The sequence below is a fragment of the Aegilops tauschii genome, chromosome 3 (assembly GCF_002575655.3).
Source record: "Aegilops tauschii subsp. strangulata cultivar AL8/78 chromosome 3, Aet v6.0, whole genome shotgun sequence".
Lineage (NCBI taxonomy): Eukaryota > Viridiplantae > Streptophyta > Magnoliopsida > Poales > Poaceae > Aegilops > Aegilops tauschii.
The window spans coordinates 619,740,954-619,754,362 of NC_053037.3; the positions used below are offsets into that span (position 1 = coordinate 619,740,954).

The following is a 13,409-nucleotide window of genomic DNA, read 5'->3' on the forward strand; positions in this document are numbered from 1 at the left end:
GGCTGTCTACGTGCTACGCTGCTCCTTTTCCATTTCATGAGTGAAACAAGCTAGATGTTAGGTAGTTTTTTTTAGGGAATATATTACCATTGTATCATTGTGTGTGTATCAAGATTGTCTGTGTGACCAAGTTTTATTTGCGTCTTCAATGCAGTAGTATTACTTACTTTGTGATAACCAATGTTTACGATACATTTGGATGTAAACAATCTTTACTACTTGTTGACATCAGTTTTTGGCTTGCACAAAAACCCCCTTTAAGGTGACCTTGAATAGAAATGTGGTTAACGTGAAAGTTGTGTGCCTGAAGTAATCATTTGTGTAAGGGCCGCCATGGTCCTCGGTTTGTAGTGTCCGAAGTCTCGGGACAGCCTGTCGTCGTTAATGTTGTTCTGCAATGCCGCGGGCGCTTCGGCGTCGCTGCAGTCGACTATCTGCTTCTTTTTCGTGAGAAAACGATTCCAAAACTTGTGCACGGGCTCGCCTGACTTCTGCCTACTATGGCCATGTCTTCAGCATCCGGGGGGCTTGACATACGTGCCCTAAAAGTTTGCCTTGAAAGTTGTGTGGCTCGTTGAGGCGAACAACTTTGATTTTTAGATTACCTCAGTCCGAGTTTCTGTACGCATACATAACCAAAACAATGAACTGCGTGAAGATTGGGCCTGGAGGTTATGGGCCAGCCTGAAGCTTCTGGGCATTTTTGTCCGAATTAGGTTATACTTGTGCCTTTGGATGGAAATGTAAATCCTTTTCTTGTAAAGAAATTCACAATTATACAACAGCCGAAGTTAACGATTATATTACATTTTGGCTTTTAGATCAGTAGCGAACGGTACAAAAGGAGGCGAGGATGCGCGGCCAGCTTTATCACGTAGGGAGTACATACATAGTCACATCACATCCTGCACGTCTTCTCTCCACGCGCCTGCTGCAGCAAGTTTGAAAATGGGCAAGATCGATCGGTCAAAACGGCGCGCAATCCATCAGATAAGTCACATGATTTCTTCTGCCACTCACGCAGCTTTCAGTTGTGCAATGCGATCGGCGTTGCAACTGCCATCACATCATATATACTTAGCGTCCTTGTTAAGGAGATGGATAGGTGTACAGTACTGTACTTAGCTGCCATGGCCAGGTTCCACTTCCACCTTCTCTTCTTCTTCGTCGTGCTTGCGCTCTCCACCAGCAGCAGCGCCAGCCCAGTGGCCGCTGCGGACGACGTCGATGACACCCAGCTGCGGCAGGAGGCCATGATGCAGGCCCTCGGGGTGGTCGCCCGCTTCGACCTGGCCACCACCGACGCCGAGGCAGTGAGGCAGGTGAAGCGGGCGCTCGCGGTGCTGAACGGTGAGGTCGAGGCCCGCCCCCAGCAGTGGAAGCCCATCTTCAAGGCCCTCGACAAGGTGATGGACAGCGGCGCCGACGACCGCAGTAGGGCGAAGGCGTCCGCCGTGCTCAAGGTGCTGCTCGACCGCGAGCTCGGCCCGTGCCCGGACAGCCTCAGAAGGGACCTCGGAATCGGTGATCTCTAAAATGCATGCATGCATGCAGTCGCTAGTTCGCCACCTTCTCCTTTCTCTTTCGGCCTTGGCGTGCTCTGTCTGTGCTGTTGTTGTTTTTCTTAAGGGTGTCTGGGCTGTAGTTAGTCACATGGTGCTCCCGTATTTTCGCTGCGGCCTGTCGCAGTTGTCAGAGCTTCACCTTTACTTTCCTTCATGTTCGTTCTTCACGCCTTGGGCGGCGGAACGTTGGTGATTGCGCTTGCTTGCCTGTAACCACTATTTCATTAGCCAGCGTAGATGATTGTGTGCGCTCCATGCATAGATGATTGGTGTGCTCCATGAATATCTAAGACAAGTTGAAGCTGAATAGAAGATTGAGTGCTCCGTCTCATCTTGGACATGTACAATGGCTCACAATATAGTCTTAATATATTGTTGGACTTCACTACATAGAGGACTTGATGTTCTACTTTCTCTCATTTCTTATCGCCATGACCGCCAGAAGGCAAAGTGCCATCGTGTTCCTTCTTTTCTGCCTCCCCACTCGCCTCTGGGTTCGCTGCCATTGCAGCAACAACCATGTGTCTCTACCTAGTAGTTTTGAGATGGAAATGGTTAAGGTAATTATTTAAACGTGTTTTTTGAGCCAATCAATAGCTTGTCCGAGTTTCCTTCAAGATGTGTAAAGACTAAAGATGATGTCCAGAACATTTTGTTTCCTATTTGCAAGCGATGATGATTGCTCGAGTCGAGTGTTTGCATTCAACACAGTGGGACACCATTCCCATGATTGTTTTTTTTAGATTAACCACGTATATATTCATAAAGCAACAAGGCTACAACTGATCCACGTGGATACAACAAGAGAGCACGAGAGAATACAACTGTGCTGAAATTTTGCAGAAGACACTCCGAGTAAAGGAAAAAATGTGCTCAGTCTGTGGAGATCCTTGCAGATGCCAATGAAACTGCTAACCACCGAACTCCAGCGACGCTGAGGCGTACATTGGAGATCCACTGGATTCGGAATGCACCATCGCACATGGGCTCTCTGAGTCAATGAACGGGGCCGGCATGAAAACCAAAGCCCACATCTTTGTGGCGCGTCGACCGAGGATTTTGCCCGTGCTTCCCGAATCCCGAATTCGCCGCAAAAAACCTAACTCGTCGGAGAATGGCATCGAATCCGCCTTCCAGCAACCACTTGCCCAATTCCAACATAGCCGAAACCTCGCATGAGCCATCGCGGACATCAACTAGGACATCAATCGCTGGCTCTGCTCCTGAAACGATCTTCACGAACTCCACCACGGCGGCGGAGGAGACGCCGTAGCAACGGGATCGGAGGCGGAAGAAAACATACCCTGGTGCAGCCGTCCTCGCTGCCTCGCCGGTAGCACCCGAACACACTAGATCCGACGCCCCATAGGAAGGAAGGAAGACAAAGCCCACGAACTCCTTATCGCCGCTGCCATGAGCGCCGCCGAGGTGTAGCCGGAGTTGGGGAAGATTTATTCGACATGGCAACGCCGCTACCGCCGGAGCACTACTGTTGTACATACTGAATCTAACCCAAACTAGGACGCCAAAGAGGAGGACCTGGGGTCCCCCCCCCCCCCCCGGAGCAGCAAGCGGAGTTGGGACCAACTGCCTCGCCGGTGTAGATCGGGAGAAGAAGAGTCGGTTTCTGAAACGCCTCGCTCGTGGGCCCCTTGTGATGCCCACCCTTGTGGTTCGGGGCGGTTCACGGAGATGAAGCACACAATCCTCTAGGCAGCTTCTCTTTTTTTGCGGGGATATAGAAGTATTTTTATCTCTACTCCTAATGTCTGAGTTGGTTGAATAGTACGGTTTATTTTCGTCCCACCACTTTCAACCGTTTTCTTCGCTGGTTTTTTTCCGTCCCTTCCACATCCCACCGGTTTAGTTTCGTGTCACCTTCTCACACAACGAAAAAAAATCTGAATGGATCAAAACTTTCCATGCTGGTGCAAGTTATTTTTAGTAATGTCTTTATGTGAAAGATCAATCACAATCAATCTCTAAAGATCAAATCTAAATTAATTAATCTTACCATATATTCATTCAATCACATTAATTAATTTTTCCATACATCTAAGCGAGGAGCCTGCGGTCATAAGTTTGTTCCTGGTTCGTTCGTCTCGCACGCTCCCTAGATGTCTTTAGCACGAGCACCGACACATTGGGCCACACGACCACACCTGAAGCTCCCCGTTCTATTCGCTTTCCCCATCTCGCAGATCTCGATCTCCTCCCTCTGGCTGCTCCTCCCAACGCCACGCCGCCATGGCCTCATGCCCAACCCTCCGCACCTTCTCCACGCCGCCATGGCCTCACGCCCATCCCTCCGCCACGGTTGTCCACGGCGGCATCGAGGGCATCGATGCAGCCAGCCATAGAACATCGATAACCGCCGCTGCTTCTCAAAGGTCTCAGTTCTCTACTCCCCAAATCCTACTCATCTTCATATTGTCGTCTCCTTCAAGATTGATTTCCACTATTGAAGGTTGCTGGTTTCCGACGATGCTGCCGTCCTGCAAGGTAGCCAACCTCCTCCTCTAGATCTTGTTTTTTTGGCCAATGCACAGCGTACTCCATGGCATAAATTGATGTGGGTTACTTGGTTTTTATATTTGTTGCAGGGGTTCAAGAACGTGAAGAACCTGCAAGTTGGCTACCTCACGGTCGCAAGTTACTCTACTCTGGCAAGCAGTCCAATCATCAGTAATTTGGTGTGTCTAGCCATCTTCTAACTAAGAAGCAATCAGTTCAGAGAACTAAGAAGCAATCAGTTCAGAGAACTAAGAAGCAATCAGTTCAAAGCCATCTTAATAATCAGTTCACTTCAGAGAACTAAGAAGTAATCAGTTCAGAGTCATCTTCAGTCATCAGTAATTTGGTGGGTGTGCGTGAGCTCAGCCACAACTTTCCCTTCAAAGAAAACAGAAGCCCTTGTTGAGAGAAATCCCTCTTGCTACTGGCAGTCATGCACTCAGTCACAAGGTTTGAAAAAAAGCTGGTCTAATATTTCTTCTTATGTTTTTTGCAACCCCGGTTTGTGGAATCAGAACATTTCCTTCAAAGAAAAAAGAAGCCTTGTTACTGAGAGAAACTACTCTTGCTACTGGCATTTATGCGCTGATGTAACATTTGTTGTTACGTTTTTTGCAACCCCAGTTTGTGGAATCTCCATGAAGTGAGCCATTGTGGTGTTGTTGTTTGTACTTCTTGTTGTAGCCCAGAGTTTTGGAGAGGCTGGGCCTGATCGTTACTGTTGTCGTCAACACATAGCTCAAAGTACATGAAGAACTGAGATTTCTTATAAGAAAGAGAAATCAACAAGGTTAGTACTGATGCCGCGTCGTTCACAGCCATTGCTTGGTTAATCCTGTCCCACTGCCGTCGTTCCTCAAAATGCCATCCTCGCCTGTAATGCATGACAGGTCAGTACACGTGTTGTTATGAACTTCAGCCAACTCCTTGGGTTTTGCCGGTAGTACTGATGCTAAACCAAGGTGAAGTCTATTCAGGTCAGGCTTGTCAATGTGAAAGAACTGAAACTGGTTAAGAAGGTTTGTCAATGTAAACCAACTGAAACTTTCTGTGCATCATGATTATCCAGAAGAACCAAATATTAAGTATATAATGCAGAAACTATTGGTTGTAGCTCTAAAATTACCTCTAAATAAGTCACTAGCTCTGAAAAGACGTATGTCGACACATAAATCTGCTTATGTAGATTTCTTCAAATAAGTCGCTTCTTTCTGTCTAGAGGCTTCCTTTTCTCATGATGTATATATAAATGAAACAAAATAGTAAATTTCAGTATGCCTAGGAAGGCAGGACCATGCATCAGGAGATAACTCATAGCCTTGGATACGGATATATTCAGCTGCATAATAGCCATCTTAATTCTTCAGAGCCTACATGGACAAAAAAATGTGAAAGATAACCAAAGAATGCCCATAGAAACAAGGCTATGCTAACCCGTACTGTAGCCATGCTAATGTAAATCATGATCAGGCAAACTTATGGATACACATACTGTAGCCATGCTAACCATGCACTACCCAGGATTGTTATGCATCAAACATGTTCCTGTTGTACTTCTGGTTGCTAAGCAGAAAATACAAACCGAACCAGTGAGTTAGGCTTGCTTAAAGTATGCTCACTGACCTGAGAAGTTTAGCATTGTTTTAGTACCTTCAAATATTAAATTTAACAAATTTGTATGTTCAGTGTGGTCAAAAGTACATTTCTGTGAGCATATTATTTGATCAAACTGTCGCTCCTGGTTTTTTAACATACGGCACTTGTAACAATTTGGGCATATTATTTGATCAAACTGTGACCCCAAGTTGTTGTTTTCTGGAACAAGCAGTTCAAATTTTAACACTTGGACATATGGAGGCGAGAAATTCGCGCCGATCCCCTCTATGTGATGTATCTAATACTGATAATCTGGATAATTCCTGAATGACTGCATCGCCTATGCCAGGTAGGATACCATTTAACTTCATTCTTTATAGGTTGCAGCCTTAGGGAGATACATATTCTGCTATCTTTGTGGTTGTTCTTTGACAGTTGCATGTAACAGCAGTCGCCGAACACAGCTTAGTACCGAGTGGATCTCGCATGGAAAGATATTGCTACAGAACACCGACAACAGAAGAAGAAAAATCGATGGATGCGACTACTGTATGCCGACGACCTCTTGGTGATATCACAAATTATGATCAAATCCCCCATTCGAGTCCAGGTAAATCCCACTAAAAATAATTAAATGGAAGAATCTGTAATTAATAGCTTAGTGCTGATTTCAGTGGTTTTATTTGCATTCGCTAGCCATGATAGACGGCACACATCCACCAAGTGGATTGTTCATACGAGAAGCAACCGTCCCTACTAACTCCAGTTACACATTCTTCACCGGTGACAACATTTGTACCGATGTTTCATCGTTCCCTGCTCCGAGCAATCTCACAGATGATTTTCCCTCATCTCATTGTTGTAGTTCACGCGGCATGACCCCCATTTTCCCTTAATGTACATCACAAACTTATGATGCCTGGTCGATACCTAAGGAAAATAATTTCTCTTTTAACTTTACTCTATATGATGATGGGTGCAATTGCAAAGATTTAAACCAAAACGACATTGAGCGTGATGGCTATGCCGCTGTGCTTGCGTCTACACCCAGAGAAAATGGTGAACGAGGAAACATGATGGAGAGAGTAAAACGACCTTATCAAATGAAACAATGGAAGAGATGGAGCTCCTAGAGATGCGAATCACACGGGTACGTCATCGAGAATGGTGAAAAATCTGAACTTTTTCGTCCTCCAGGTAGACCCATCCTTCACAAACAATGTTTTTTACAGATGAGCATAAGAAGTATAGCTTGACCACAACCTATCAATTGAATCATTTCAGTACCTTGAAAGCGCCGACATAGAACTCATCCCCGAGCATGTCCTGAACCATCCCCGGAACCGAACGAGGGTGTTGGGTTTGATCAGTCCGAGATTTGATGCGTCCAACACGGGTCCTTGGCCAGGTTGTAGTACTTCTTTGTGTACAAGCCTCCCTCTGCACACACATCAGAATAAATTCAGTAAAATCATTCAGTCCATCAAAAGGAGCACCATTCTGAGACACCAAAATTACAAATTCGCATCAAGGAATTCAGTAAGACACTCAGTCTATTATAATATGAAGTAGAATTCTTTAAGATTACACCTTCGCATGAGCCAAATTCTTTGGCTAGGATGTCAGTGATGTCCTGACTGTCTATATGCTCGAATTGGTAGCACATAAAGCATGTCGACCAGAAAAATCTTCACATTTGGCAGACCAGATGCATAAGAGCAAATCTGCTTCCTCGTCACAAATATGAATCAGAATGAAACCCCTGTAGTTACAAAGCCTAAGGCAATAGCAGGCGAGGGGAGGATTGGGAGGGGGGCACTCACCGCTGCACCGCCTTGAGTTACTTGCCGTGCTCGCGCCCGGTCCAGCTCTCCCCGGAGGCTACTCCGCCGCTGCCTGGGATGGCCACGCCGTGGAGATGGACGGTGCGTCTCGCCTGAGGTGGAAGACCGGGTCCGACGACCAGGGCGCCATCCATCCAACTCGCCGCGCCACACCTCGTGCCCGAGGTCATCTCACCCAAATCCGGACGGGCTCTGCGAATGGATAACGGTGAGGCCTTCTGCGCCTCCCGGTCGTATCCGGCTGCTCGCCGCGCCAGATGTGTTGGCAACGCCGTGGCGGGGAGTGGACAGGAGGAACGACGCCATGGAGGGGATGGGAGGCGGCAGTGAGAGGAGAGTGTGGGCTGAACGCCATGCCGTGGAGGGAGGCAGCAGGGAGTAGACATGGCGGCTGCGCCGCCTTGTCGGGGAGAGAGTGAGGGATTGTGCCGTGGCCGTGGCCGTGCGGTGAGCGAGTGAGATAAGTGATTTTTTTTCAAGATAGGAAGAAAAGGAGCATGGCGTTTGGATTTTAGGAATAAAGGTATAGCTGTTGTAGTGTTGTGTGTGTGTGCAAGGGAGAAGTGATTGTTTGCTGTGGGAGATGGCACATACTTTTTTTATTTAATGAAAATATCACATACCCCAACAAGTAATTTTCTGAAAATAATCACCAACAAGTGATCTAAATGTTACAGACTGGGCGGTCGTAAAACAGATTCAGAAGTCAAATATAAACTGATGGATAAACACTTGTCAAGATCACAAATTAAGTTTTATATTCATCAACGCAAACGTATTATGTTACATGTCTTGAGAAAAGCAATATTGATAACAAAATCTTTATTAGCAGACTCATACAGGTAGACTTGTTCATTGTGTGTATGATATACTAAAGCAAAATTTTGATTTCTCTGGATGATATTCTAAAGAAATTTTTGTAATATTTGCAGCGCATCGTGTGTAGTATTATTCAAGTTAAATTTTATGGAATATTGGACACGAGATGTGTGTCTGATCATGTCACCCGAGTATTTCATTTTCATACATGTTCTCATTATTTCAGCTTAAGCTTTCTATTAGATTTCGTTTTTACTAATATTTTGCAAGAAGATATGAAACTCTTTCGATGGAGAGTTAGACATGAATAAGATAAAAGGACGTCTGATTTATCTAATTCTGATGTCTTGCTCCTGGAGAGTCCACATGAATTAGTTGACTGCCACTGCAAATACATCTTGTTGATCGATTATGTCAATTTTTTGGAGTAAGCAACATTTATAAGTATATTATGCATCAATATACATTTTTGTGATTCTTACTAATTATTTTTCAGAAAGGAATGGGTGTGCATCTCGATGCCACATCCAATGGGTTTAAGTCTCAAAAAATTAAGGCATACTTAACATGTACCCCCTCTGTTCCTAAATATTTGTCTTTCTAGAGATTTCAACAAGTGACTACATACGGAGCAAAATGAGTGAATCTACACTCTAAAATATGTCTATATACATCCGTATGTGGTAGTCAATTTGAAATATCTAAAAAGACAAATATTTAGGAACGGAGGGAGTAGCACTCTATGGATTTGTTTCAACATGGCCATATGTATGCTTGCATGCAATGAGGTCTTCTTGGTTCTAGACCCTCCTGTACACTCATGGATCTGCAGTTTTGTGTAAGTTATCATAATTGTATAGCCTTACGTGCTTTTTAATTAGTAGAGATTGCTTAAGAATCATGTAAATGAAGCTAAAGACAGCATTCCTGACATTGTATGAGAATATCTTAAACACATCAAGGAGATTTTAGTTTGTAATAGATAATTAGTTGAGTCGTTACTCTAAATGTATACATCGTCATATTTCATTTTATTTATTTATTTTCTTTTTTGTGTGAAAATGATCTAGATCTATTATCAAAGTTCACCGAAAGTACAAATCATCTCAAACATACTAAAAATTACATTGAGATTCCAACACCCCCAAACGACCACTACCGCCGCCAAAACGAGCTGCCGACGCACCACGGTCGTCGCTCCCCTACCGGAGCCGGCTTGACCTTTGTCGATGACAGGAGGGAAATCTTCGTACACATGCCCCTAAGGACCAGCGCCCTGGAATCGCAGTCGTCACCGTTGAACCCTTGCATCGATTTGAAGCACCTTCACATCTTGCCACATGACGAGAAACCCCAACCTCACCGCCGCAAGGAGACAGCAAGAATCTACGCCGAAACTCCATTGACTACGTCTAGACGAACGAACTCGAGGTGGATCAGAGTCCGGAAGACAAACTCAAGGAAGTAGCGCGCCATCCGACTGAGCACCACACTTTCAAGGAATAGAAATTCCTAACCTAATTAAACTACTAACCAGAGCGAAGGCACTGGGATTCCCCTCCCTGCCACCGGCCGTTGGAGCGGCAGACACAGGGGAGGCGAATCCACAGACTCGCCGGCGAAATTTATAGGGGAGAGTTTGTCCCAATCGCGAGGAAGTCTCGTCAGAAAATTAATTTTATTTATTTTCTGATTGTATTTATTGGCTATCTTTTCTATACATGCATTATGCTTATACAACCATTAAAATTACTGAAATGCTTGTGCCAACGCACGGGCATTCTACTAGTTATAATAGAACAGCAGTTTCCGCATATAAATTTCATAATCATAGGATTTGTGTTTTAGGGAGTCCTTTTAGGTAAATCAATTTATTTTGGCCCGTTCATTTTCTGACCCGACGACCTAGATTAAGCAATACTACAATAGAAATTGTGTAGTATATTCAGGCTTTAGGCGCATTTGGGTATTGGTTGATTCCTTTTAAAATTGATTCAACTTGCAGGTCACAGTCACAGGATTTGATCCATAACCAACTTTGAACAAACAATGTATGCAAAGTCGAAGAAACAAACATACAGGCAAAGGATCGAGCAGACATGGAGTAATAAAAGTATAAAACAACCTTCTTACCAACCACGATAATTAAGAGCATCTCCAACAGCGGCGGTAAAAAACACGCGCGTAGGGGAAACGTTCGGTTTAGCGTGCGCGGAGTGGTTGCGCACGCTCCAGCGGGCGCGGGAGATTCCGGCACGCGGGGAAAGTTTGCAAGTGCGCGAAAAGGCGGCCCGGCACGCGCTAGTTTTGGCGCGCGGCGTCCGCCTCCTCCACGCACCCTTCTACCGCTCCCACGCGCCCTTGCCTCGCCACGCGCACTCTGCCGCTCTCTTTCTCGCCTCGCCGCGCCACCATGCCGCCGCACCGCCGGGGAAGTTCAGGCTACCGCGGCATCCGCGCACGCCCCTCCGTTTCCTTCTCCGCTGAGATCCGTCGGTGAGATGCGCCTCGGCCTGGGCACATTCGATACCGCCCAAGAGGCCGCCCACGCGTACGACACGGCGGCGTGGGGCCTTCGGCAGCCTCGTAGGGAGATGAACTTTCCCGACGTGCCGACGCGGGAGCGGGAGCAGGAGCTCGCGCCTCCCCCGCGGGTTATCACCGACGAGGATCATCGCGACAAACAGAGGCGGGAGCGCCGTCTCGGCATCGCCGAGATGGACGAGGAAGCCATGGCGTTGTGGCGCCAACGCTTCCCGCGGGACATCGTCAACAAGCGTGAGTTCTATGCGCATAGGAGGGCGGAGAGGAAGGAGAGGAGGGCGGAGCAAGCCGCCTATCGCGAGGACAGGCATACGCGGAAGGCGGCCGCGCTCTTCAACATCGAGCTAGGAGAAGCGTCGACCTGGGACTCCAACGACGATCGGTGTCTGACGCCTTCATTGCGACGTCGGAGGAGGAGGAGGACATCACCGAGTCGGAGGAGGAGGAGGACGACAACGACGACGAGTAGTTGAACTATCTTTTTTTTTATCTATCTATGCTATGAAATATCTATGTATCATTTTTCAATTATCTATGCATGCCTATCTATAGTATCGAGTCGGAGTCGAATGTGTATCGAGTCGGAGTCGAAGGAGAAGACGATGAGTAGTAAAAAATATAGTGCGTCTGCTAGAGCGGCGCGCGAAATTTTATGCAGCGGTCGCTGGAGCCAGCACTCCGCGGCGCGCAAAAACTGACTATTCCGACGCTGTAAACTTTTTTTAGCGTGCCGCGCGTTGCACGTCTGTTAGAGATGCTTTAAGGAAACACATGTGTTACGGGCAAGCACAATCACAACAGGCGTCGACAAGGAGGTGGAAGGCTCAGACGACTACGACAGGCCGCAGGGCACCAGGACGAACAACACTACAGACAGAGACAGGGCACGCTAAGGCCGAATTTAAGAAAAAGGCAGAGGTGGCGAACTGGCGATGCATGCATGCATGCATGTCACGCATATTCGAAGTCGATCTTGACGGCGTTGGGGCCTTGGCCGAGCTCGCGGTTGAGCAGCTCCTTGGCCACGGCGAACGCCGCCTCCTTGCTGCGGCCGTCGGCGCCGCTGTCCATCACCCTGTTGACGTTGTTGAAGATGGGCTTCCAGTACCGCTGCGCCTCCCGGTTCACCACCGCAAGCGCCCGCTTCAGCGTCTCCTGGTCGGTGGTTTCCGGGCTGTAGCGGGACAGCACCTTGACGGCCTGCGACATGGCAACCTTCCTCAGCTGCACGTCGTCGTCGTCGCCCGCAGCGGCGGCTGCGCTGGTGATGCTGCCGGCGGCGAGGGTGACAACGAGGAAGAAGAGGAGGTGGTGGAATGTTGTCGGGGCCATGGCAGGTATAGTGTGGACACCGAGTCACGGATCCATTTCTTGAGCAAGGAGGCCAAGTATATATGGTGTGGTGGAAGTGGCAACACCGATGACATTGCGCAACTACGGCTGGTGGTTAGTTGGTGCAATGCATGAAACCAGCGTGATTGAACGGCAGTTAACGTGACTGACCGGGGACTGATGGGGCGGGTTTTCTTTTTTCTTCTACTTCACGAGGAGTAGTACGTACTCCCTCCGTTCCAAAATAGATGACCCAACTTTATATTAATTTTAATACAAAGTTAGTACAAAATTGGATTATCTATTTTGAAACGGAGGTAATACGTGATAAGTGATCCGGCTGGTTGACTGGTTTGCTTCACAAATGGCAAGCGGTATGAATTATAGTGCTCCAGACAGTTAGGAAGCGCGGCTTGCGGCGTGTGCTGCGTGTGCCAATCACTCTTCCAGCTTTATGCATCTTTTTTTTTTGCAGAAAATCTTCCGATCTACTCATCTTCAATCAAGGTAGTACAACAAACATCAGAAATAACAAAAATTACATTCAGATCCGTAGACCACCTCGCAGCGACTACAAGCACTGAAGCGAGTCGAAGGCGCGCCACCGTCATCGCCCCTCCATCGTCGGATTCGGGCACAACTTGTTGTAGTAAACAGTTGGGAAGTCGTCGTGTTAAGACCCATAGGACCAGCGCACAAGAACAACAACCGCCACGAATGAAGAATAATGTAGATCGGAAGGATCCAATCCGAGGACACATAAACGTAGACGAACACCAACGAGATCCGAGCAAATCCATCAAAGATAGATCCGCCGGAGACACACCTCCACACGCCCACCAACGATGCTAGACACACCGCTGGAACGGAGGCTTGGCGGGGAGACCTTTATTCCATCTTCAGGGAGCCACCGCCCTTTCGCCTTCCTGAGCAGAATACAAACCCTAACAAAACTGAAAGGAACGACTAAAAACGAAGCCCTGTCGCTAGCCCTTGGCAGGATCAACCGCGCCTCCATGGCCCTAGGGCCACCGGAGACAAGGCGGACCTGCGCTGGCGCCGGCGAGAGGCAGAAACCCTAGCTGTTTTTTTTTTGGAGGAGGAGGAGGAGGCGACGGCTGTTGTTCTGTATGGTAGTATTTGACGAACGATCCGGTGGAGTAAACATGCACTTCGGCAGTGGGGAAATACCCTT

General features: G+C 47.3%; 2 protein-coding genes across 2 annotated transcripts; one reads left to right on the forward strand and one right to left on the reverse strand.

Annotated features, from left to right (window-relative positions):
• The first annotated feature begins 1,130 nt into the window (after window positions 1–1,130).
• Window positions 1,131–1,535, forward strand: LOC109731727 (uncharacterized). Its single transcript, XM_020290900.1, has one exon. The coding sequence runs from the start codon at window positions 1,131–1,133 to the stop codon at window positions 1,533–1,535; it is 405 nt and encodes a 134-aa protein (XP_020146489.1).
• Window positions 1,536–11,833: 10,298 nt separating this feature from the next.
• Window positions 11,834–12,214, reverse strand: LOC109731726 (uncharacterized). Its single transcript, XM_020290898.2, has one exon. It carries the CDS (start codon window positions 12,212–12,214, stop codon window positions 11,834–11,836), a length of 381 nt encoding a protein of 126 aa, XP_020146487.1.
• Window positions 12,215–13,409: the final 1,195 nt, after the last annotated feature.

Coding starts and splice junctions, on each gene's coding strand:
- LOC109731726 (XM_020290898.2), bottom strand. CDS start 12,214: ATGGCCCCGACAACATTCCACCACCTCCTCTTCTTCCTCGTTGTCACC.
- LOC109731727 (XM_020290900.1), top strand. CDS start 1,131: ATGGCCAGGTTCCACTTCCACCTTCTCTTCTTCTTCGTCGTGCTTGCG.